General features: G+C 45.3%; 1 protein-coding gene across 7 annotated transcripts in view; it reads left to right on the top strand.

Annotated features, from left to right (window-relative positions):
- kif26ba (kinesin family member 26Ba) overlaps positions 1–26,412 on the top strand; it is a 163,823-nt gene that overhangs the window by 126,157 nt on the left and 11,254 nt on the right. For 6 of the 7 annotated variants that reach the window (XM_029125599.2, XM_029125598.2, XM_029125597.2 and 3 more), the window contains 10 exons: positions 2,174–2,319; positions 3,434–3,550; positions 7,238–7,421; positions 10,692–10,875; positions 15,905–16,076; positions 16,233–17,116; positions 17,243–17,375; positions 17,571–17,832; positions 17,963–20,647; positions 24,382–24,584. In XM_029125599.2, coding sequence (XP_028981432.2) covers positions 2,174–2,319; positions 3,434–3,550; positions 7,238–7,421; positions 10,692–10,875; positions 15,905–16,076; positions 16,233–17,116; positions 17,243–17,375; positions 17,571–17,832; positions 17,963–20,647; positions 24,382–24,584 — 4,970 coding nt within the window. The remainder of the gene's footprint in view (positions 1–2,173; positions 2,320–3,433; positions 3,551–7,237; positions 7,422–10,691; positions 10,876–15,904; positions 16,077–16,232; positions 17,117–17,242; positions 17,376–17,570; positions 17,833–17,962; positions 20,648–24,381; positions 24,585–26,412) is intronic. The other variant, XM_029125600.2, reaches the window with a different exon arrangement.

The following is a 26,412-nucleotide window of genomic DNA, read 5'->3' as shown; positions in this document are numbered from 1 at the left end:
ATTTCATCACTGAAATTGAGGATGTTACTTTTAAAAAATAAAAGTTACAATTGTGGTTTTGTTTAGGACTAAGGTTAGGTTGTTAGTGTAAACATTGATGTAAGTTTGTGTTAGAGGTTAGGTTTAGGATTAAGGTTAGGTTGTTAGTGTAAACATTGATGTAAGTTTGTGTTAGAGGTTAGGTTTAGGATTAAGGTTAGGTTGTTAGTGTAAACATTGATGTAAGTTTGTGTTAGAGGTTAGGTTTAGGATTAAGGTTAGGTTGTTAGTGTAAACATTGATGTAAGTTAGTGTTAGAGGTTAGGTTTAGGATTAAGGTTAGGTTTTTGGTGTAAACATTGATGTAAGTTAGTGTTAGAGGTTAGGTTTAGGATTAAGGTTAGGTTTTTGGTGTAAACGTTGATGTAAGTTAGTGTTAGAGGTTAGGGTTAGGGTTAAGGGATAATAATAGCCATGCCTCCCCTTGCTCTTTCCCTTTCTCTCCTGTTCTCTTTTTGCACTCTTCCTTATTGTCTGCTTTCATTAATAATATATACTCTTTTATTGCATCCTATGAATCAAATCATAGCTGTCTGATAACATATAAAGTACAGCACAGCCTGTTAATAATACCTGTCTGTCTGTCTCTCTGCATGTCTGTCTGCTTAGTTTAACCCTGTCTGACTGTCTTTCTGCTTGGTCTGACTGTCTGTCTGTCTGCTTTGTCTAACTGTCTGTCTGGTCTCTCTGTTTACTTAGTTTATCTGTCTTTCTGTCTCTTTTGTCTAACTCTCAGTCTGTCTGTTCTGTCTGTCCCCCAATGCACCCCCTCACCAAACCACAGATTAAATCAGATGATATTCAATAAGGAGTGAGGGCATGTAGATGGAGGTAGAGTAATGGATGGCAGGGTTATGGCAACCGAGCGCTGCAGATAATTGAATCCCACGCTCTCTTGCTTTTGTATTACCTCATCCTCTCCAAGCCCTCTGATTGTATTAGTGGCCCAAGGCTTCCATGGGCACACTTTAATGGCAGCCATCTTTATTACGTCTTTAATTGATGTAAAACTCTTGTAACCCTGGGCTCTCTCGCTTTCTGTCTTTCCCCTTTTTACTCACTCCCTTTCTTTCTTTCTCCGTTTAATTCTTTTTCATTTTATTTTCTCTCCTTTCTCTCATTTGAATGTAATTCAAAGGGGCTTTATTGGCATAAAAATCTATTGTTAACATTGCCTAAGCAAGAGAAAAATTATTTATTTAAAATAATAATTTAAAGAAATTATTTTATTATCAGAAATTCAAAGTGAACATTTCACTAAGCCCTGGGCTGAGAACGGTGTGAAAAGGACTGTGGATAACATGGCATAGATGATTGTCAGATGGTCCCTTGTTGGTCTCCTACTTGGCATGTTTTTTCAGGTGGATGGAGAGCAGCTTGGCTAGAGCAGAGAGAGTGTGAAGGGGGGCAGCTTGGGTAGAGCAGAGAGAGTGTGAAGGGGGGCAGCTTGGGTAGAGCAGAGAGAGTGTGAAGGGGGGCAGCCTGGGTAGAGCAGAGACAGTGTGAAGGGGGGCTTCCAGTCTGTGTACTGGATCTCTTACAGCGCCAGCAGCATTCTACTCACTAGAGGCGTGATTGGGTCTATGTCAGAACACTGCAGCTGATTGTGGTATTTACATATTATTTGCATTCTCATCTCAGTAAGATGCTGGTGTTCTCCAGCAACAAGGCATTGGAGAGAGACACAGAGAGACACAGAGAGAGAAGGAGAGTGTTAGATAAAGACAGAGAGTGTGTGTGGGGTGGTGCGGTGTTGAACAGGTTAGTTTGAAGGTGATTATGTTTCTGTAATGCTGGAGAGGATGAGTCACAACTTAATGAAACTAAACAACCACAAAAACTTTATTGTTAATTTAAAAATGTAAATAAATATTTTGCTCCTAACTGTCTGGTGTCAGGTACATTAGACATGACAGTGTAGGTTTTTAGCAAAGTTTTTAACAATGTTCTGTCAATTTCCATAACTCTCTCCAAATCAACATTGTTGTGGAGCTGAACTATATAAATATGTTTTTCCAAACGGGGACAATTAAAATGTCCCAAAGAATCACATGTTCCCTGTTTAACCAGTTAAATTGGAATGACGTCCCTGGTTTTACCTTAGTTATATTTCTTTCTGGTGTGTTTCCTCCAGGTAAATCTTACACTATGATAGGAGCGGATGAATCTCTGCAGACCCTTGGTATCATCCCCTGTGCCATATCCTGGCTCTTCAAACTGATCAATGAGCGGAAAGAGAAGACAGGAGCCCGATTCTCTGTCCGAGTCTCTGCCGTGGAGGTCTGTTGCTCTCCTAGTTAAAGCTATCTTTACACCTGTCCTAGTTTAAAGCTGTATTTACACATCTCCTAGTTTAAATATGTCTTTACACCTGCCCTAGTTTAAAGATGTCTTTACACTTCTCTTAGTTTAAAGATGTCTTTACACCTGTCCTAGTTTAAATATGTCTTTACACCTCTGCTAGTTTAAAGCTGCCTTTACACAGACAGCCTAAAAGTTGGTCCCTGGATGAAGGGAGTATGGGTTAGGGTTAGTAGGTTATGGGGTTAGGGTTAGAGGATTAGGAGTTTAGAATTAGGGGGTTAGGATTAGTGGTTTAGTGGGTTAGGTTAGGGGGTTAAGTGTAGGGGTTAGGGTTAGTGGTTTAGTGGGTTAGGTTAGGGGGTTAGGTGTAGGGTTTAGGGTTAGTGGTTTAGTGGGTTAGCAGGTTAGGGGGTTAGAGTTAGGGGGTTGTGATTGCATTTCAGTCTAGGAGAAAAGTTTACTGTTACAGTTTAGCCATTTAGCAGACACTCAAACCCAGAGTTACATGCATTCTTAATGCATCCTTTTTGGAAGCTAGATGGAACAACCACACAACTATCAGTAGTAATTTAGTCCAAGTAGCAGACTATCTTTATCGTATTCCAATTCTTGTCACTCATTGCCAAAGCCAAGAGCTAAGAACAAGGCTGTAAATATATAATGCTCTATATTTAATATACCCTGACTTAATCTGGTACTGGGGAACCTAAAGACACTGTTATCCAGACTTTATCTGGTACTAGGAAACTAGCCCTATTTCTGTTGAATAAGGAATTACATGATTGTATGTGTTGTAGAATGTTATGGGAATATGAGTTATAGATAGTTGTTTGTTATATGATAGGTGGTGTTCTATGCTATATATTCTAGGTCTAGGCTTGGTACCTACTGTATACTAGTGTTCTGTGCTCATGGTTGGTCCTCACATGAGTGTTCTATTGTACATGTTCTAGGTGGGGAGTTCTTTCTGATAATATGGTTCATTCTTCATGTTCTTGTTGTGGGTTTGGTTCTGGTAGAATTGATATATGCTCAATGTGTTAGATGTGGGTTTAGTTCTGATAAAGATATTCTGTGATTCATGTTCTAGGTGTGGGGTAAAGACGAAAACCTGAAGGATTTGCTTTCTGAAGTGGCTACAGGCAGTTTGCAAGACGGCCAGTCCCCAGGTGTCTACCTCTGTGAGGATCCCATCTGCGGTATGCAGGTAAGGTGGTGTATGTAGGTAAGGTGGTGTATGTAGGTAAGGTGGTGTATGCAGGTAAGGTGGTGTATGCAGGTAAGGTGGTGTATGTAAGTAAGGTGGTGTATGTAGGTAAGGTGATGTATGCAGGTAAGGTGGTGTATGTAGGTAAGGTGGTGTATACAGGTAAGGTGGTGTATGTAGGTAAGGTGGTGTATACAGGTAAGGTGGTGTATGTAGGTAAGGTGGTTTATGTAGGTAAGGTGGTGTATGTAGGTAAGGTGGTGTATGTAGGTAAGGTGATGTATACAGGTAAGGTGGTGTATGTAGGTAAGGTGGTGTATACAGGTAAGGTGGTGTATGCAGTGAAGGTGGTGTATACAGGTAAGGTGGTGTATACAGGTAAGGTGGTGTATGTAGGTAAGGTGATGTATACAGGTAAGGTGGTGTATGTAGGTAAGGTAGTGTATACAGGTAAGGTGGTGTATGTAGGTAAGGTGGTGTATACAGGTAAGGTGGTGTATGTAGGTAAGGTGGTGTATACAGGTAAGGTGGTGTATACAGGTAAGGTGATGTATGCAGGTAAGGTGGTGTATGCAGGTAAGGTAATGTATACAGGTAAGGTGGTGTATGTAGGTAAGGTGGTGTATACAGGTAAGGTGGTGTATGTAGGTAAGGTGGTGTATGTAGGTAAGGTGGTGTATACAGGTAAGGTGATGTATTTAGGTAAGGTGATGTATGCAGGTAAGGTGGTGTATGTAGGTAAGGTGGTGTATACAGGTAAGGTGATGTATTTAGGTAAGGTGATGTATACAGGTAAGGTGGTGTATGCAGTGAAGGTGGTGTATACAGGTAAGGTGGTGTATACAGGTAAGGTGGTGTATGTAGGTAAGGTGGTGTATACAGGTAAGGTGGTGTATGCAGGTAAGGTAGTGTATACAGGTAAGGTGGTGTATACAGGTAAGGTGGTGTATGCAGGTAAGGTAGTGTATACAGGTAAGGTGGTGTATGTAGGTAAGGTGGTGTATACAGGTAAGGTGATGTATTTAGGTAAGGTGATGTATGCAGGTAAGGTGGTGTATGTAGGTAAGGTGGTGTATACAGGTAAGGTGATGTATTTAGGTAAGGTGATGTATACAGGTAAGGTGGTGTATGTAGGTAAGGTGGTGTATACAGGTAAGGTGGTGTATGTAGGTAAGGTGATGTATACAGGTAAGGTGATGTATTTAGGTAAGGTGATGTATGCAGGTAAGGTGGTGTATGCAGGTAAGGTGGTGTATGTAGGTAAGGTGATGTATACAGGTAAGGTGGTGTATGTAGGTAAGGTGATGTATACAGGTAAGGTGATGTATTTAGGTAAGGTGATGTATGCAGGTAAGGTGGTGTATGCAGGTAAGGTGGTGTATGTAGGTAAGGTGATGTATACAGGTAAGGTGGTGTATGTAGGTAAGGTGATGTATACAGGTAAGGTGGTGTATGTAGGTAAGGTGGTGTATACAGGTAAGGTGGTGTATGTAGGTAAGGTGGTGTATACAGGTAAGGTGGTGTATGTAGGTAAGGTGGTGTATTCAGGTAAGGTAGTGAATGTAGGTAAGGTGGTGTATACAGGTAAGGTGATGTATGCAGGTAAGGTGGTGTATGCAGGTAAGGTGGTGTTAGACAACTCATAATCCAAACCTTGTTCCCCAGAAACATGTTTACCAGTGATGAAAGTAAACCATGTGGCAATCTACTTACATAGAGTCATCAGTTTAGTAAGAAGACTCTTCCATACAAAAATATGTCTCAATTTGTTTTATTTTCTACATTATAAAATTGCTAATTTTCAAATTCATGTTTTAAGTTTCAAGTGCAAGATGTGGGTTGTTCCACCATCCAGTGATTTATTTTTGAACTTTTGAATTCACCTAATTTTAATCTTCTTTTAAAAAGAGAACATTGTCAAATGAATAAACATGTTTGTTTGTTTTTAATCTCAAAATGTTATTAAAAATGTTGTAAGTGCATGTTATGTGCCAATCTAACAGTTAGAGTATCTACACTACTGTTCAATAGTTTGGGGTCACTTAGAAATGTTATTTCTAAGTGACCCCATAATTTTTTGTCCATTAAAATAACGTCAAATTGATCAGAAATACAGTGTAGACATTCCTAAAGTTAGTAAATCCGTCAGTCAAGCATGGAGGGAGGCAATGTGATGATCTGGGGTGCTGGTATTCTGTCTATAATGGAGTGGCTAGCACAGTCTCAACCCTATTTAGCTGTTGTGGGAGCAGCTTGAATCGTATGGTAAGTTGAAGTGCCCATCAAGCCAATCCAACTTGAGGGAGATGCTTCTGAAAACATGGGGTGAATTCTCTTCAGATTCCCTCAACAAATTGACAACTAAAATGGCAAAAATCTGCAAGACTGTAATTGATGCAAATGGAGGATTGTTTGATTAAGCAGTTTAACTAACATAATTTCTAACATTGTCAATAACTATTCTTGCTATTCATTTTGCTATATTTCCTATTAAAACTAATTTAATGTATTCTTTCATGGAAAACAAGGACATTTCTAAGTGAACTCAGACTTTTGAACAGTAGTGTAAATCAAGTCCACAAGCTGGCAAGGTTAAGATTCGTACTGTCTCTGAGCATGGAAGTGAGGGAGTTGCTTTCATGTTGTTGCTGTAATGAAAATTAAAAAAACAAAAACAACAAAAATTGAAATGTACCCTGAATTTATGAGGTATTGTCAATAGACTCTGGTGCTTGTCAGTAGTCTCTGGTGTATGGTAATTGTCTCTGGTGCATTACAGTTGACTCTGGTGTACATCAATAAACTCTGGTGTACATCAATAGTCTTTGATGTAAGTCAATATACTCTGGTGTATGTAAATAGTCTCTGGTATAAATCAATAGTCTCTGGTGTACGTCAATAGTCTCTGGTGTACGTCAATAGTCTCTGGTGTACGTCAATAGTCTCTGGTGTACGTCAACAGTCTCTGGTGCACATCAATAAACTCTGGTGTACGTATATAATCTCTGGTGTACGTCAGTAGTCTATGGTGCATGGCAATAGTCCCTGGTATACATCAGTACACTGTTGTGGACGTAAATAGTCTCTGGTATACGTCAATAGAATGGTGTATGTCAATAGTCTCTGGTGCACGTCAATCGTCTCTGGGGTACGTCAATAGATTCTGATGTATATCAATATACTCTGATGAATGTAAATTGTCTCTGGTATATGTCAAAACCTGGCAGATTTAGGCCTTGTCTTTAATGGTCATACTATGGATACAGCTTTCCCGCTTATTTCAGTGTTACCTTTTTTTTACCAATCAGCAGGAGAAACTGACAGCCTGAAATTTTACGCAATTATGTTATACGTAGATGTGTGTGGTTATGTGTTGATAGGATTAGTGAGTGAGACAAGCATATCAGTATAATCCCTAGCTAATCTGAGATAATCTCATGTTGTAATGATACCACATAGCAGTTTAGTCATAATGCTCTGCCTCCACAGACACCATACACTGCCCAGCTTTCTTTCTATCTCTCACATACACAGAAACTAAAATGAGTTGTTTGCACAATGTGTCTTAATTGAGAAAGAATAATTAAAAGTTTTTAAAGCATAATTAAGAAATGTTTCACCCACTCACCATAAGCATTTTGGTTTTGACTGAATTGAGCCAATATTTTTTAATACCCCCCACCCCAGCTACAGAACCAGAGTGAACTGCGAGCTCCAACACCGGAAAAAGCTGCCTTCTTTCTGGACGCAGCCTTAGCAGCCCGCTACAGCAGCAGAGCCAACGCCGATCCAGAAGAACATCGTAACTCTCACATGCTGTTCACACTGCACATCTACCAGTACCGCATGGAGAAGACAGGCAAGGGAGGGAGTGAGTACATGCATGCACTTTTTAATAGACACTATCAATATGTGGCCTGATGAAATTCATTGTGATGGTTTTAGTTCCTGTGATGATGGTGGTATTGATTAAGGCCTCCCTGTGGGGGTTTGGGAGGAATGGAGGCTGGGGAGTGAAGTTTTGGCGGCTGCTCCAGCACCTTCCATGTTTTGGCCATCTTCTTCCTCCTCGGTCTTGCAGCCTTGCCTGCTTCATCTGTCCTGCTAATGGCCTCCGCCTCAAGCTGCTCTCTGGGTGCCCTTAAATGCCTCTTCTGACAAAGTCCCAAGGGTAGGCAGGTGTGCAGAGGCGGGGCAGGCCCAGCCAGTAGCTTCCAGAATCTTCTGAAAGGTACCAGCTGTTTCTGATATGCACCCCACATACGCTGATATGTGGTGTTCGGGTGCGTTCATGCTACAGGTGATGATGATGGTATGCAGTAACAGTTTTCAGTTCTGGCCTGGTTGATTTGACTCCTTCCCTTCTCTGTTATTCATGTCACTGTGTGTATATAAACAGTGTGGCTGATAATGAAGGTCGGATAACGGCTTGGAGAATGTGTTGTTCCAATAAGTGATGGAGAGGTCTAATCTTAACTGCAGTGAGCACAAAGTCTGCATCCTCTCATTTGCCCTTATCACACAACACCTCACTATTCTGACAGCTGGCTCAAATACACAGAGACACACATACACACATTTACACTTTATTCCTTTAGCAGATACTCTTTTCCAGACCAACATACACACACAAACACACACAGGCATGCTTGCACACAAAGATTGCTCTGAGAATGTAAATGGGAACCAGATGTGCTGTACGGCTCTAGGAGGTATTTATCCTAACTGACTTCCACGGTGTACAAATACACATGTACACAGACACACCTTCATCAAGGAAAACACCAGATGTATGAACTGCCTCGTTGAGACATGTTGAAGCAAACCTATGGAGGGAAAGCATTAGAATGTCTCAAAAACGTCAAGCTATTTTGATTTAAACAGTCTGCTTTTAGCCAGTTTGAATGTTTTGATATTTTTTTCTTTATTGACCCAGTAATGAAATGACAAAGCGGAGACCATTGGCAGACAGATAAAAGGGCTGGAGGGGGAATGAACCCAGGTCTCTAATGGGAACAAGGGTTGTATGTGTCTAAGCTACAGGTCACTGCACCACAGTCTCTCCATACCACTTCTGAATATACTTCTGATTAACATAAAGTAGTTAAATGACAATTCCAGTGTCTCTGGTACTCCCCAGCAACTTGGTTGGAGCCCCAATATTCCAAATCTGTTGAAATTTCAATTACCAACACAGCTAGAAAATTGCCTTTTGTAAAACCAAATTTCTTTGAATTGTGATATTCCTACAACTTGCGTTGTGCTTTGCGACAGGAAGGCAAGTAGAAGAGTGGGGTTTTGTATCTGGAGCAAGCAGATAATGATTGCTGTTTAGTGGCTTTTTAGTTTGAAAGGCAACTTATGTCAGGTTACACTTAACACCTTTTTTTCAAAAGATTTGCTTCCTGAAAATGTTTTTGTAATTATGATAGACCCCTGTAACATGTTTAATGGCATAATATTTCTGACATTACATAGTTCAACCGGCCTAAAAGTGTTTCGCTCCTGATTTTCGTTTGTACTCAGTGTCCGGTCCATCTCGTTGCTGTGACCAACAATAGTCAGCCAGGATTGATGGATTTTAGCTGCCCTGACACTATTTTTCCATTGTGGCAATGTCCTGGTGAACCTTTCACCATGTTCGTCATTGACTGCACCAAGGTTTGTGGAGAATGAGTCCAAATGTGAATGCAGGAAATGACAGGAATCTTCAGTGACAAGAAATTTGACAGTTAGCTAAATGTAGTTTGGTGATCTGTAGTTACCAAGAAACCTCTCAACGATATCCCAGGCGATGTTTTCATGGAAAACAAGGACATTGACCCCGCATTTTTTAATGATAGTGCTGCTTGACATAGTTTCGGCAAGAAACATTTGCAAACATTGCAAGAACCAGGTGTGCCAAACTGGTAGATACACAAAAAAAACTCTCAGCTCTGACTACTTCCTGAGGCACTTCTAGCCTTGTATGCCCTTGGAGAGTGGCATCACAGCCAAATGTTGTTTTATGCTAACCCTAGATTAGGGTTGAAGATGTATGGAGAGTGGCATCTGACCCTGGATCAGGGTTAAACATGCTTGGAAAGTGGCATCTGACCCTGGATCAGGGATGAACATGCATGGAGAGTGGCATCTGACCCTGGATCAGGGATGAACATGCATGGAGAGTGGCATCTGACCCTGGATCAGGGATGAACATGCATGGAGAGTGGCATCTGACCCTGGATCAGGGTTGAACATGCATGGAGAGTGGCATCTGACCCTGGATCAGTTTGGACATGCATGGAGAGTGGCATCTGACCCTGGATCAGGGATGAACATGCATGGAGAGTGGCATCTGACCCTGGATCAGGGATGAACATGCATGGAGAGTGGCATCTGACCCTGGATCAGGGTTGAACATGCATGGAGAGTGGCATCTGACCCTGGATCAGTTTGGACATGCATGGAGAGTGGCATCTGACCCTGGATCAGTTTGGACATGCATGGAGAGTGGTATCTGACCCTGGATCAGTTTGGACATGCATGGAGAGTGGCATCTGACCCTGGATCAGGGTTGTGTGTGTGTATTGAAGATGGTGCTTGTGTCTGTGTGTGCCAGGGCACCTTGCTTGTGTGTTTGAATGTGTGTACTGAGGCTGACATGCAGGGCATCTTCTGTGATGTGCATATTCAGAGTACATAGATATGTTACAGGAGGTAGTGAGACACCACGACCATATTCTTTACTCATCCCTTCTGACTCCCCTCTCTGTCCTCTTCTGACTCCCCTCTCTGTCCTCATCTGACTCCCCTCTCTGTCCTCTTCTGACTCTCCTCTCTTTCCCTTCTGAATCCCCCCTCTTCTCCCCCCTCATCTCTCTCTTGATCTCTCTCCCCATTTCTCTCCCTTCTCTCTCTGTTTGTCTCTCTCCCCATCTCTCTCCCTTCTTTCTCTCCCCATCTTTCTCCTGCCTCCCCCATCTCTCCCCCCGTATCTTTCCCCGTCTCCCCTGTCTCCTCCATCTCCCCCATCTATTTCCCCCAACCCTCCCCCATCTCTCCCCCTGTCTATTTCCGTCTGTCTCCTCCATCTCCCCCCTGTCTCTCCCGTCTATTTCCCACTGTCCCCCCCCCCCCGTCTCCCCCTGTCTTTCGGCAGTGTCTGGAGGTCGTAGCAGGCTCCATCTGATTGACCTGGGCAGCTGTGTGAAGGTGCCAGGAGGAGGAATAAAGGCCAGAGACGTCAGCAGTTCTCCCTCAGCAGCTGGTTTGTGTCTGTCTCTGTCTGCCCTGGGGAACGTCATCCTGGCCCTGGTCAACGGCAGCAAACACATCCCATACAAGTACACACATACACCGTATCTGTCCGTGTGTGTCCGTGTGTGTGTTCGTGTGTTTGTGTATGTTTATGTGTGTGTTCGCATGTGATTGAGTGTGTGTTCATGTGTGTTTGAGTGTGTATGTGTTCATGTGTGTGTGTCACTGAGTTAGATTAAATTGCAATATTACTCTGTTATGTTATTACTGTTATGAGCTACATTATACCTTTTTTATGAATTGCTCTTTAATTCATCCTATTGATTGTGCAATAGTTACCTTTGTAAACTCAGTCTTGATACTGTATCCAACCAAATGCATCATCAATGTAATATTAATATTATAAACTTTATCATCAATGTAATATTATCATTAGACAATACATTATCAATGTAATGTTATCATTAGACAATACATTATCAATGTAATATTATCATTAGACAATACATAATCAATGTAATATTATCATTAGACAATATATCATCAATGTAATATTAATATTAGACAATATATAATCAATTAAATATTAATAGTAGACTTTAAATCTGGGTTTAAACCTACTAATTATTGCAGATATATTCATGAGGCAGAAAGCTAAAATATGCAGATCATTCAGCACAAGGAGCATGATATTTCCTGTATGCCCGGGCTTAAATCTGCATAGCTAACATGTGTATTAATAATGTATAGGATGACATTTGCTCTCTTTCATCTGATTAGAATGGTTAATCGCCTGCTGAATCTGCAGAGAGAAAGATAAAGGGGGAGAGAGGGCGGGGGGAAAGAGATGGGAGAGAGTGAGGGGGGCGAGAGAGAGAGGTGAGAGAGAGTAGAGAATGGGAGGGGGGAGGTTTCTTGGTCTAAAGCCCAACAGATGCTGCTTATTTAAATTTACCTAAGACTGTTAAAAATAAGTTTAGGTCTGTTTTTTGTTATGAGAGACACGAGAGAGGAGGAGTGAAGAGAAGGAAGAACTTGAAGGTGGGAGAGAGAATCAGGGAGGGGAAGAGTGGAGAGCAAGATGGAAAAGAGTGCAACAGAAGCAGGGAAGAAAAGCCCTCCATTCATCACACCCTCACCCCTCTCTCCTCCCTCCTCTCTCCTCCCTCCCTCCTTTAGGGCAGATAGCTCAGTCTCCTTTATTTAATTATGAGTATAACATTTACAAAAAGCAACCCACCGCTTTCCGCTCTTAGTGTAAACACACATGCTTACACACACTCAGCACACACTCAGCACACACTCAGCACACAGCACACACTCAGCACGCACTCAGCACGCACTCAGCACACACTCAGCACACACTCAGCACAGCACTCAGCACAGCACTCAGCACAGCACTCAGCGCACACTCAGCACACACACAGCACACACACAGCACACACACAGCACACACACAGCACACTCAGCGCACACTCAGCGCACACTCAGCGCACACTCAGCGCACACTCAGCACACACACAGCTCACACACAGCACACACACAGCACACACACAGCACACACAGCACACTCAGCACACACTCAGCACACACTCAGCACACACACAGCACACACAGCACACACACATGTAGGAAGGTCTCTCTCTACTACACTACCTCTCTCTTTACATACAGTGTGTCTATTACTATCGCGCTCTTCCTCTAACTCTCTCTCTCCCCCTTTGTCTCTCCCTACTTCTGTGTCTCTTTATATCTCTCTATATCTCCCTACTTCTGTGTCTCTTTATATCTCTCTATATCTCCCTACTTCTGTGTCTCTTTATATCTCTCTATATCTCCCTACTTCTGTGTCTCTTTATATCTCTCTATATCTCCCTACTTCTGTGTCTCTTTATATCTCTCTATATCTCCCTACTTCTGTGTCTCTTTATATCTCTCTATATCTCCCTACTTCTGTGTCTCTTTATATCTCTCTATATCTCCCTACTTCTGTGTCTCTTTATATCTCTCTATATCTCCCTACTTCTGTGTCTCTTTATATCTCTCTATCTCCCTACTTCTGTGTCTCTTTATATCTCTCTATATCTCCCTACTTCTGTGTCTCTTTATATCTCTCTATATCTCCCTACTTCTGTGTCTCTTTATATCTCTCTATATCTCCCTACTTCTGTCTCTTTATATCTCTCTTTATCTCCCTACTTCTGTGTCTCTTTATATCTCTCTATATCTCCCTACTTCTGTGTCTCTTTATATATCTCTATCTCCCTACTTCTGTCTCTTTATATCCCTAGACTTCTTTGTTTGTCTATGTCTCTATATCTTTACGGCTCTTTCAATTCAATACAATTCAAAATAGCTAAATAGGCTCATTGCAGGAAAATAAAACTAATTTATTAATATAGCACTTTAGAAACAGGTCTGGCAGTGATTAAATCTGTGATGTTTTGAATTCTTTCCAAACTTCCTCAGAGTCTGTCAAGGTCTCTAAAGCAAAGCGGATTTAAGTACTGTACTACTTGGCTTTGAAGGTTGGCTACTCAGAATTAAAGCAAATTTACTCATTCATAATCAGAACCTCAGTAGAAATAAAAATAGAATGACTTTTGATTTGTAAAAAGCATTTATGTTCCATTTTTATATTTACAAATCTGAGAAGTAGTGAGAGCATGTTGTGGATTTTTTGGCCAATTGGTCAAAACACTGTAAATTTTTCATACAGGTGTTGAAAAACAAAGTCTGTACAAGATTGTTCCTTTCTTACTTTATATGTCAAATGTAGAGTAGACATTTGGAGTTAGATAACTGTATGGCAAAGTAGCAAATTTCTTTCAAGTGTTGTTGCATTCATCAGTGAATGGCATATTGGTAGGGATGATTTCAACATATTCTTCTTTAGAATGTTGCAGAAAGCACATAAAAGTGGGTTAACAAACTTCTAAGTATCTCCTTTCAAATGAGATCAAGCAAAGGAGTCTACATGATTTAGGTCTTGAGTTACAAGCAGTTAAATTTGGGGGTGTCACTTTAGAAGAACTTAGATTTGGGTGTGTCATTTTAGATGGAAATCAAGATTTAGGGCTGATCCTTAAGAATATTTAATAACACAAAAATACTAAAAGTTTGATTATAACAGATAACTACAATGTGTGAACAATCTGGTCTTGACATTTCTGCATGTTTTAAAGTTTAAATGACATGCTTGCTTAATCGAGGAAAGCAGCGTGTTTAATAATAATAATGAAAAATATGTTGCAGATTTAAAGTGGGTACTCTTGTGTCACAAGTCCCTGGAACTGCTTGATTTCATTTGAATTAAATATTTGCAGCGACAATTCCTTTTTTCTTTTTATCCTAATTGTTTTCTTGCTTTTCTCTATTCTACCCTTCTTAATGGGATCAATTAAGAGACTGATTTCAATGACAGACAAGGGAGAAGAAATTATCAACGCTTATACGACAAAGTCACTGATAACCACTTATAATGACATAACTCATGAGTGAGAAATGCAGAGAGACAGGATGGGTGAGGTAGAGAGAGGGTGGGTGAGGGAGAGAGAGGATGGGTGAGGGAGAGGATGGGTGAGGGAGAGGATGGGTGAGGGAGAGAGAGGGTGGGTGAGGGAGAGAGAGGGTGGGTGAGGGAGAAGATGGGTGAGGGAGAGAGAGGGTGGGTGAGAGATAGAGAGGAGGGTGAGGGAGCGACAGGATGGGTGAGGGAGAGAGGGTGGGTGAGGGAGATGATGGGTGGGTGAGGGATAGAGAGGATGGGTAAGGGAGAGACAGGATGGGTGAGGGAGAGGATGGGGGAGGGAGAGAGAGAATGGGTGAGGGAGAGACAGGATGGGTGAGGGAGAGGATGGGGGAGGGAGAGAGAGAGGATGGGTTAGAGAGTGGATGGGTGAGGGACTGAGAGGATGGGTGAGGGAGAGACAGGATGGGTGAGGAAGGGAGAGTATGGGTAAGGGAGGGAGAGTATGGGGGAGGGAGGGAGAGTATGGGGGAGGGAGAAGATATTCAGTAGAGGTGAATATTGAGGACAGTTGAGGAGCTGCAGAGTGCAGATATCAGAGTAAGAAGGATGGGCTAGGTTCATGTGTGTGTGTGTGTGTGTTCCTGTGTGTGTGTGTGTGTGTTTGTGTATGGGTGCGGCTGTGTGTGTGTGTGTATGTGTGTTCCTGTTTGTGTGTATGTGTGGGTGCGTATGTGTTCCTGTGTGTGTGTGTGACTCTGTATTGGTGTGTATGTATATGTGTTCCTGTATGTGTGTGTGTTCGTGTGTTCCTGTGGGTGTGTGCGTTTCTGTATTGGTGTGTGTGTTCCTGTATGTGTGTATATGTGTGTGCGTGTGTGTGACTGTATGTGTGTGTGTGTTCCTGTGTGTGTATGTGTGTGTGACTGGGGGCTGTGTTTGCTTAAAAGCAGGACACCAGAAGTATTCATTAGGTATTTAACCACAGAGGGACCCTGAGATCCATTCAGCCCTGAGGATCCAAAACACACACAGGAAAAACTACGCACACACAAACACACACAGAAGCACACACACAAACACACACACACACACACAGAAGCACACACAAAAACACACACAGAAGCACACACAGAAGCACACACAAACACACACAGAAGCACACACACACAAACACACAAACAGGACATTCAGAAGCACACACAGAAGGACTGATGGTCACATGTTGGTACTCACACACACACACACACTCACACACAGAAGGACTGATGGTCACATGTTGGTACTCACACACACACACTCACAGGCAGGCAGCCTATTAGCCACATAACAAACCCAGTAGAAGGAGAGTGTTTAAATAAACACACATTCCCACAGGCAGCTACTGTCCCATCTGTTCCATTACACAGAGAAACACTGAGGCCTCACTGATTGGTAGAGAGGGGAACATGTTTTTGAGAGATGGACATGTCCTGCAGTATCGTTTGTGTGTTTATGCACATAAATGTTTGTATGTGTGGTCATGGCTAGGTTTGTGTGTGTATAACCATGATATAACTTGATGTGTGTGTGTTAGTGTGATATAGCTAGATGTGTGTGTGATATAACTATGTGTGTGTGTGATAACTAAACTGTGTGTGTTACAGAGACAGTAAGCTGACAATGCTCCTCAGGGAGTTGCTGGGCAACATGAACTGTCGAACCACCATGATCGCTCACATCTCCTCGTTGCCTAGCAACTTCTCTGACACGCTGTCTACAATCCAGATTGCCTCGCGTGTCCTCCGCATGAAGAAAAAAAAGTCCAAAGTCACCATGGTAAATAAACAAATCAATGAATAAAAATAAAACAAATCAATGAACCAGTTCATCACATAAAGGAGACATTTCCATTCACATTCAGTTGTATGTCCATATTAACATATTGAAACTTATTTAAAACCATCCACTTTCACATCCTCCCCTCCCTTTCAGCAGTACACATCCAGTTCGTCAGGGGGTGAGAGTTCGTGTGAGGAGGGTCGTATGCGTCGCCCGACTCACCTTCGGCCATTCCACTCCCGTAGCGCAGCCGAATCTGACCTTCCCCTGCTGAACCTCCCGAGCGACCCAGATGACTACTCAAGCAGCGAACAGTCCTGCGACACGGTCATCTACGTGGGCCCCAGCGGGGGGGCCATCTCAGACCGTGAGCTGACTGACAATGAAGGCCCACCGGAGTTCGTCCCCATCGTCCCTCCTCTGCTGAAGAGCAAAGCCAAGTCTGACGTTCCTCCGACGTCACCACCTCTACAACCAACATTCCTGACCCAGCCTGGCCATACCCACGCCCAGCCCTTAGTCCTGGCAGCCCAGCCTCTCACCACCTTCACCCAGCCTGTCCATACCCACGCCCAGTCCTTAGTCCTGGCAGCCCAGCCTCTCACCACCCTCACCCAGCCTTTGCTTCCTCTGCTGCATCCCCTGGGCCAAACTCTGCCCCCTGTGCCAGAGGAAGGGGCAGAGTGTCTGAAGTGCAACACCTTTGCCGAGCTGCAGGAGCGTCTGGAGTGCATCGACGGGAGCGAGGAGGTTGCCAAGTTCCCCTTTCAAGAGGGGCAAGCTATCAGCGGGGTCAAGCCTGACACCCTAGATCCACTGGGGCCTGAGGCGGAGCCTAATGGAGTGGGAGAGGTGGGGGTAGAGACCCATGGGATGATGTTCAACGACCAACAGCTTCAGGAAATCAGGGAGGTGGTGGAGGAAGCAGAGCTGGCCCAGACCATGATAGAGGGTCTGAGTGTGACTGTCAGCAGTGGATCAGGACACATGAACACAAACCCTCTCCAGAGGGCCCAGAGCACTGGCCTGCAGGACAGGTCACTTGGCTTGTTTTCTTAATTTTTTGTTTTATGTATTCACTACTAAGGATAGATCCGTATGTATGGACACTGCATCAGCTTCTCTCTATTAAATTCTAGTAAATGTTTTTGTTTGATTGATAGCCGTGAGTCTCTGAGTATGGGCAGTAGCAGTGATGGTAAGCCCCGCCCCCTGGGCTCTCCTCGGCTGGGTGTTGCCTCTCTTACCAGGACCTCTGACTACAGACCTCCTTCATCACCCTCACAGCGCTGCAAGGTACACTGTCTGGCTCTGACATAACCTCTACCTAGTACTATTATACAGTTGGTGTTGAGTTAGACTTCATAAAGGGTGATATTCAGATTTGAGACATCGACATAGGTCATTAAACATGGATTTAAGTCAAATGAATTCTGAATTAGGCCAAAAAGTTACCATGCACTTAATACACTACATATATTCATAATTCAGGTCTACACCCAGAAGGGCGTGATGCCAGGAACACCCCCACTGTCCTGCCAGAGTCTATCAGCTGCAGACAGCCTGGTTGCAGACAGCGGAAGGTCCTCTACAGAGTCCCCGCTGCAGCCAGAGTGTCTGTCAAGGACCTCACCTGTCGGGATGAGTCCCAAGATCCTTAAGCGCACCAATTCCTCATTTACCAGCCTGGGGTCAGCTGAAACTCTCTGTGAAGATGATGTACCTCAGATACCTTTGGATGGACGTAGGGAGAGTAAGACATTGTCTTTAATCTCTCACTATGACTGTTAAAGCAGATTTTACAATTAATGCTAACATCATTCAGAGAAAATGTTTTGCATTTCCTGTGTATTCCCTCTTTCTCTGCTCTCCTCCTCCCGTAGTTCCAGCCGCCCACCGATCCTCCACTCCAGCAGATCCTCTAGGGGAAGATGAGATGATGTTCACCCTGGGTGGTGAGGAGCGGCTGGAGCTCCAGGGCTTGCTTGAAAGTGGAGGTCGTCCAGCTAGCATCATAAGCTTCAGCAGTGATTGTTCTGTTACCGCCATGGTCTCGGGGTCCCGTCCTGTTTCTAGCATCAGCAGCGTCAGTGAGCTGGAGCACTTTGGAAACAACACAACTGTTGTTGCTCCCAGCACAGGGGTGGTAACCATGACAACTGCCTCTATTGCCGGGGTGATTGCCATGGCAGAGGTCAGCATGGCAAAGCTTCGTGCGGAAGGTGAGGTGAGGGCGGTGGTGTCTAGCCAAAGGTCATCCGTCTCATCATGGCTGAGTGAGCTGAGCACTGGCAGCAACGGGGATCAGTCCCGGCACAGTTTCAGGCAGTCCCAGTCCGAACCCGAGGAGGCACTGGCCGAGCCGGAGGACCAGGATGAGGCATCCCTGGGTCCTGGAGGAAAGAACACACCTGACAGAAAAGTGGTATTCTTTGGAGATGAGAAAGGGAGGGAAAGTGAGAGTGAGAAGAGCACCCCAACTAAGGAGAGGCTGAAGAAACTGCCCCCCCATCTGGGTAAGACCACCATCACACTCTCCAACACGCAGATGCTGGGGGCCTCCACTAACTTCATCCCCTTCCAGATCAACAGCACTGGCCAACCTTGTGTGGTTGTCAAACCCATGGTCATACTGGAGCCCCCTATCCTCTCCTCCCCCACCAGTACCCATCTGCTACTCAAGGACCCAGCTTGGCCTGCCCTGACCCCAACTCCAACCCCCGTACTAGCCTCCATGTCCCTTGAGCTCAGCTTTGACGACCCCTGGATGAAGAGAGAGGGGAAGGATGTGAGGCCCAAAGAGCTGGTGTGTGAGGTGAAGCCAGAGAAGAGGGTAGTGGAGTCTCTGGTAAAGACAGAGAAGCACCAGGGCGAGAAGCTCCAGGGCGACAGAGGCAGCCGAGGGGACAACCAAGGGGACAGCCGAGGGGACAGCCGAGGGGACAGTGGCTATGGAGGAGACAGACACAGTTGCAGTAGTGGGGAGGCTGGCTCCTCTCCGGACTCCTGTCAGAGGGTGGTAGACGGCTGTGAGATGTTACTGGTCAGCCCTGGGGACTGTCTGGTGACTCCGGTCTACTCTGCTGACATCCTGCGTACTGGCAGTCTGCCGCGTGGCTGGCACCGACTCAACCGACACGACGGCCTGGATGACAACTCACTGTACTACGCCACTGTTGGAGGATGTGCGGGGACCCGGGACCTCGGGGTCACCACCTCCACTCCTTGTAGTCCCAGGGCCACCCTGGACCGGCGGGTGTCGTCAGGGAAACAAGGCTTGTTCTCCCGCCAGAAAGGAATCCCACCCCTGCCACCGGTACGTAAGTCCAGTCTGGACCAGAAGAACCGCTTAGCAGGCCCCCTCAGTCCTTTGCACACACCCAGCCATGGCCTCTCTTTCCTGGGGAGCACTCTGGAGGACCTGGGTGTAGTTGGAAGTAGTGGAGTGAAACAGAAGGGGTGCAATGTGGAGAGCAGCAGGTTGTTTAGTGCCAAACTAGAGCAGCTGGCTAACAGAACCAACTCTCTGGGTCGCACGCATGGAGCTCACAGCGCTCACATCCCCCACTATGACTGCCTCTCCCTTGAGAGAGGGGACAGCCTCAGCTGGAAGGGACCGGTCGGAGGGGGAAAGGGGGATCTCACCATGCCTCGTACCGGACGCAGCCTGACCCGTGGTGGCTCAGTATCCTCCTCCCCTAACCGAAGTGGTTCCAGCCCGAGCAGCTCTCCCCAGTCGTCTAAGTGCTGTCAGTCCAAGATCTCAGCGGTTGGCAAGCTGCTGATGGCCAGCCCTAAAACCCGGAGCCTGTCAGCTTCCAGTACCAAGACACTCAGCTTCTCCACCAAGTCTCTGCCCCAAGCAGTCAACAGGAGCTCGAGCCTGCCTCCCAACGGCAAGACTCAGACCCCGCATCAGCCCCAGAACCAGAACCAAGCACCCAACTCTCAGACCCAGAACCAGGCACCCAACTCTCAGCCCCAGACCCATCCACCGTGTCTAGGTTCTAGCCAGGGCCAGAACCAGAACCTAGCACCCAACTCTGGCTCGTGGTCCACACAGTCTCTGAGTCGCAGCCGAGGAGGAAGCCTGGCTGCCAAGCTGCCTCTGAGAGCAGTCAACGGCCGCATCTCTGAGCTTCTCCAGGGCAGTGGAGGCTCTCGATCTACTGGTCACAACCGGGTAGGAGGTTCCGATGCTGGGGAGGAGAGAGTTGCCGGGATAGGTGGAAGTACTGGAGGAGCACAGGGAGAGGAGAGACCGGTGGTGGTCCATACACTCCCATCTCCCTACAGTAAGATTACGGCCCCCAGACGGCCACAGCGTTGCAGCAGCGGTCATGCCAGTGACAACAGCAGCGTTCTGAGTGGAGAGCTGCCCCCCGCCATGGGGAAGACAGCCCTGTTCTACCACAGCGGGGGAAGCAGTGGCTACGAGAGCATGCTGAGGGACAGTGAGGCCACAGGAAGCACCTCGTCTGCCCAGGACTCCCTGAGTGAACACAGCTCAGCTACCAGCAGCAGCCGACGCAGCCTGAAAAGCAACAAGAAGAGGAACAGCAGCACAGGTCAGCTGCATTAAGACTGCATATCTTTCTGTACTGTATACCTTTCTGTAATGCCTACCTTTCTTTACTGCATACCTTTCTGTACTGCATACCTTTCTGTAATGCCTACCTTTCTGTAATGCATAACTTTTCTGTCTGCATACCTTTCTGTCTGGATGTGCAGCAGCGTATGATGGGGTGGAGTAATTTCAACTCAGGAATTGAATGGATATGAGCTCAAATTTGATTCTTTTTAACATGTATTTACTTCTATTGGTTCCTCTACTTGCATGTAGTTTATACCTTATGGGCCAGTTCGCAGACACACATTAAGCTGGTCTGAAGGGTAAAAAAAACAAGCTCAATGGAGTTTTCTATTGAACTTGATTTATTACTCCTAGGCTAGTCTGCGAAACCGGCCCAATATGTTCGACTGCTAACAAATTGTTAAACTATCCCCTAACCCAAACCTTAGTCACATAAGCCAAAGTGTTTTGTAATATAATCTCCTACTCAACTTCACACTTTAATGCTCTGCCATTAGCAGAAATAGAGTAAACCGTCTGAAACAGGCTGTCAGGTAAGGAATGTGACCTTGACACTTGTCAGGCAGGCTGTCAGGGAAACAGGCAGGTAGGCAGTCAGTCAGGCGTGTAATTGTGAGCTTATTATAGTGCTTCTGTTAAATTCAACCATGATGAATCCCCACATTAGACTGTCACCTTCTTCAGGACCAGAGTCTTCCTCAACCCAACCACCCCACAGCCAGTGTGAAACAATTATTCAAAAAATCTCTCCTTTTATGCCAAATCAGCTATTTGTTGAATAAAATGCACCTCTGTGTGAGTTGGTTTTGGGTTTCTGTGGTGAGTTGGTTTGGGTCTCTGTGGTGAGTTGGTTTGGGTCTCTGTGGTGAGTTGGTTTGGGTTCTTTCTGTAGTGAGTTGGTTTGGGTCTTTTTGTGGTGAGTTGGAATGGGTCTCTCTCTGGTGAGTTGGAATGGGTCTCCCTGTGATGAGTTGGTTTAGGTCTCCCTGTGATGAGTTGGTTTAGGTTTCCCTGTGGTGAGTTGGTATGGGTCTCTCTGTGGTGAATTGGTTTGGGTCTCTCTGTGGTGAGTTGGTTTATAGTCTCTCTGCGGTGGGTTGGTTTATAGGGTCTCTCTGTGGTGAGTTTGGTTTATGGGTCTCTCTGTAGAGAGTTGGAATGGGTCTCTCTGTGGTGAGTTGGTATGGGTCTCTCTGTGGTGAATTGGTTTGGGTCTCTCTGTGGTGAGTTGGTTTGCGTCTCTTTGTGGTAAGTTGATATGGGTCTCTTTGTGGTGAGTTGGAATGGGTCTCTCTGTGGTGAGTTGGTTTGGGTCTCTGTGGTGAGTTGGTATGTGTTTCTCTGTGGTGAGAAGGTGTGGGTCACTCTAGATGAGTTGGTAGGTCTCTGTGGTGAAACCAATACTGTATGTGGTGAGACCCATATCCCTCTTTATTCCACACCCCTCCCACTTTACTCCTCACCCTCCCCTTTACTCCTCACCCCACGTCCCTCTTTACTCCTCACCCACACCTCTTTTTTAACTCCCCACCTGCTTCTCCCCCGCTTTACTCCTCACCACCCCTCTCTCCCTCTTTATTCCACAACCCTCCCTATTTACTCCTCACCCCCCTGCTTCTTTACTCCTCACCCCCATCCCTCCCTCTTTACTCCTCACCCCCATCCCTCCCTCTTACTCCTCACCCCCCTTTACTCCTCACCCATGTCTCCCCCATTTACTCCTGACCCACCCTTCTTTACTACTCCCAAAATCTCCCTCTTTATTACACACCACTCCCTCCCTCTTTACTCACCCCCCATCTCTCCCTCTTTACTTCTCTCCCCCCTCCCTCTTAACTCCTCACCCCCCTCCCTCTTTACTCACCCCCCATCTCTCCCTCTTTACTTATCTCCCCCCTCCCTCTTAACTCCTCACCCCCTCCCTCCCTCTTTACTCCTCACCCCCATCCCTCCCTCTTTACTCCTCACCCCCCCTTTACTCCTCACCCATGTCTCCCCATTTACTCCTGACCCACACCCTTCTTTACTACTCCTGAAATCTCCCTCTTTATTACACACCCCTCCCTCCCTCTTTACTCACCCCCCATCTCTCCCTCTTTACTTCTCCCCCCCCCCCCCTTAACTCCTCAGCCACCTCCCTCTTTACTCACCCCCCATCTCTCCCTCTTTACTTATCTCCCCCCCTCCCTCTTAACTCCTCACCCCCTCCCTTTTTACTCCTCACCCGCATCTCTCCCTCTTTACTCCTCACCCCTGTCTCTCCCTCTTTACTCCTCACCCCTGTCTCTCCCTCTTTACTCCTAACCCCCCTCTCTCCCTCTTTACTTCTCTCCCCCCTCCCTCTTAACTCCTCACCCCCCTCCCTCTTTACTCACCCCCCATCTCTCCCTCTTTACTTATCTCCCCCCCTCCCTCTTTACTCCTCACCCCCCTCCCTCCCTCTTTACTCCTCACCCCCATCCCTCCCTCTTTACTCCTCACCCCCCCCTTTACTCCTCACCCATGTCTCCCCCATTTACTCCTGACCCACCCTTCTTTACTACTCCTGAAATCTCCCTCTTTATTACACACCCCTCCCTCCCTCTTTACTCACCCCCCATCTCTCCCTCTTTACTTCTCCCCCCCCCCCTTAACTCCTCAGCCACCTCCCTCTTTACTCACCCCCCATCTCTCCCTCTTTACTTATCTCCCCCCTCCCTCTTAACTCCTCACCCCCTCCCTTTTTACGCCTCACCCCTATTTCTCCCTCTTTACTCCTCACCCGCATCTCTCCCTCTTTACTCCTCACCCCTGTCTCTCCCTCTTTACTCCTAACCCCCCCCACTCCCTCTTTACTCCTAACGCCTGTCCCTCCCTCTTTACTCCTAACCTTGTCTTGTCGTGTGAATCTGATAAGGGACATGTGCTGACACAGCTGCCAATTTCCATGCTAATGGGTGCTGTGTGTATACACGTGCATGTGTGTGTGTGACAGTGAGTGTGTGGATGAGAATGTGTGGGTATGTGTGTGTCTGTGTGAATGTATGTGCATGTGTGTCTATGAGAATGTGTGTGCATGTGTGTGTGTGAGAATGGGTTTGCATGTGTGTGTGTATGTGTGTATGTGAGAGACAGTGTGTACATAAACAATAGACTCATTTCACATAGCTGGCCAGATCACATAGCTGATTCATTCAAGTTATCTCTCCACCCTGTGATCATTAAATGCACTTGTCTGTCTCTGTCTTTTACTCTTTTCTTCTTTTACGCTCTCCTTTCTTTTTTCTTTGTTAATGTTGCATGTTCTCTTTCTACTCTGTTCTCCTTTTGGTTCAGCTGCATGTTCTCCTTCTCTTCTGTTCTCCTTGTGGTTCTGCTGAATGTTCTCTTCTACCTTCTCTGACTATCGTAGATATTGGGTTTCCTCAATGCTGCTCTGTTATCAGCTATCTGTCCTGAATCTGTTATCAGCTATCTGTCCTGAATTTGTTATCAGCGATCTGTCCTGAATCTGTTATCAGCTCTTGCCCTGATGTTTACATCTGCTGCCAACTTAAAGCTGGGCCTTGTTTGTCTACAGTGTTAACATGCATCTGAAATATTAGTGACTAGAGAGAAAAACTGAAAAGTTCTACATCTGTTTGTTTCATGTGCTATAGAAAATAACTGCAGTAACTATATTGAAAAGTGACATTCTTCTCCTTATAACAAACAACTGTGTGTGTCCAGGTACACAGCGGCGTCGTCTAATCCCCAGCCTGACCCTGGAATCTCCATCTCCGGTCAGGAAGCCGGCCATCAGCCCAGGTGTACGCTGGGTAGACGGTCCGCTGCGCCCCACCCCCAGGGGAACAACAGAACCATTTGAAATAAAAGTGTACGAGATTGATGATGTGGAGCGTCTACAGAAGAGAAGGGTGAAAGGCAACAAGGTGAGAGAGAAAGAAGAGGAGAGAGGTGGGTGAAGAGAAAGAAGGATGGAAAGAGAAGGAAGGAGAGAGAGAAGGATGGATGGAGAGAAGGATGGATGGAGAGAAGGATGGATGGAGAGAGAGTTGGAGAGAAGTGAGGGAGATGGCAATGGTGGAAGACATAGAAATGTCAGCTAAGTCTTGAAAGGGTAGATGTATCAAGGACTTGGACCTGGTGCCAGGTTTTTCCTATAGATTTGAAGTGACTTGGTCCTGGTGCCAGGTCTTTCCTATATATTTGAAGTGTCTTGGTCCTGAATGCCAGGTCTTTCCTATAGATTTGAAGTGTCTTGGTCCTGGTGCCAGGTCTTTCCTATTTATTTGAAGTGTCTTGGTCCTGGTGCCAGGTCTTTCCTATAGATTTGAAGTGTCTTGGTCCTGAATGCCAGGTCTTTCCTATAGATTTGAAGTGTCTTGGTCCTGGTGCCAGGTCTTTCCTATATATTTGAAGTGACTTGGTCTTGGTGCCAGGTCTTTCCTATAGATTTTAAGTGTCTTGGTCCTGGTGCCAGGTCTTTCCTATAGATTTGAAGTGTCTTGGTCCTGAATGCCAGGTCTTTCCTATAGATTTGAAGTGTCTTGGTCCTGGTGCCAGGTCTTTCCTATAGATTTGAAGTGACTTGGTCCTGGTGCCAGGTCTTTCCTATAGATTTTAAGTGACTTGGTCCTGGTGCCAGGTCTTTCCTATAGATTTTAAGTGTCTTGGTCCTGGTGCCAGGTCTTTCCTATAGATTTGAAGTGTCTTGGTCCAGGTGCCAGGTCTTTCACTATAGAGATTTGAAGTGTCTTAGGTCTTGGTGCCAGGTTCTTTCCTATAGATTTGAAGTGTCTTGGTCCTTGGTGCCAGGTCTTTCCTATAGATTTGAAGTGTCTTGGTCTTGGTGCCAGGTCTTTCCTATAGATCTGAGTAAAGTTTCAGGCCATGTGATATAAAATTCAGTGATCTACTTACTCATTTGTAAAGCAAGGCCAAAGTGTCCTTTACAGATTGGCCACTTTGTGCCAAATTGGACACTTTGGACACATTATGTTCATACCTACACAGAACATACAACAGTGCAAAAGTGATTAATATGAGGGTTACACACTCCCAGGAATGTTATACATGATGGAAAATTAGCTTCCTTTCATAATGGTACTAACAGGAGGCGCCACAAGGAGGCGGATCCAATGATCTAATGTGTGGTATTTGCATCATATGCTGGTGATCTAATAACATATGTGGGTTTGCATCATATGTGGTGATATAACATCATATGTGGGTTTGCATCATATGTGGTGGATCTAACATCATATGTGGTGATATAACATCATATGTGGTGTTGCATCATATGTGGTGTTTGCATCATATGTGGTTTTTTGCATCATATGTGGTGATCTAAACATCATATGTGGTGTTTGCATCATATGATGTTTGATCATATGTGGTATCAATGCCTCCTTACACACAGATACACTTTTTACAATAAGGGCCAAGTAAGCAGCCAACACTGATCTAACATCATACGTGCAATCACCACAGTCAACACAAAAAGGAAACAATACTATTTAGACACCATTTACATTTTACAACTATTTAGATTGTGCTAATGATTCGAAGTCCCACAGTACTGTCCTTCTGTACTGTCTTTTCTCAGTGGTAAGCAAACAGTTGGCAGGATTAGAAAGGAAAAGAATAGAAGGAAGAAGGGGGAGACTTATCAACTTCTGGGAAAGCTCTGAAGTGGCCAGCCAGATGATGACATCACAGTGGGGTGGGGGTCAAGAGCCAGAGGGACCTCCTGAATCA

This window comes from Esox lucius, chromosome 15, assembly GCF_011004845.1.
Source record: "Esox lucius isolate fEsoLuc1 chromosome 15, fEsoLuc1.pri, whole genome shotgun sequence".
NCBI classification, from domain to species: Eukaryota; Metazoa; Chordata; class Actinopteri; order Esociformes; family Esocidae; genus Esox; species Esox lucius.
This window is presented reverse-complemented; position numbering and strand designations above follow the sequence as displayed.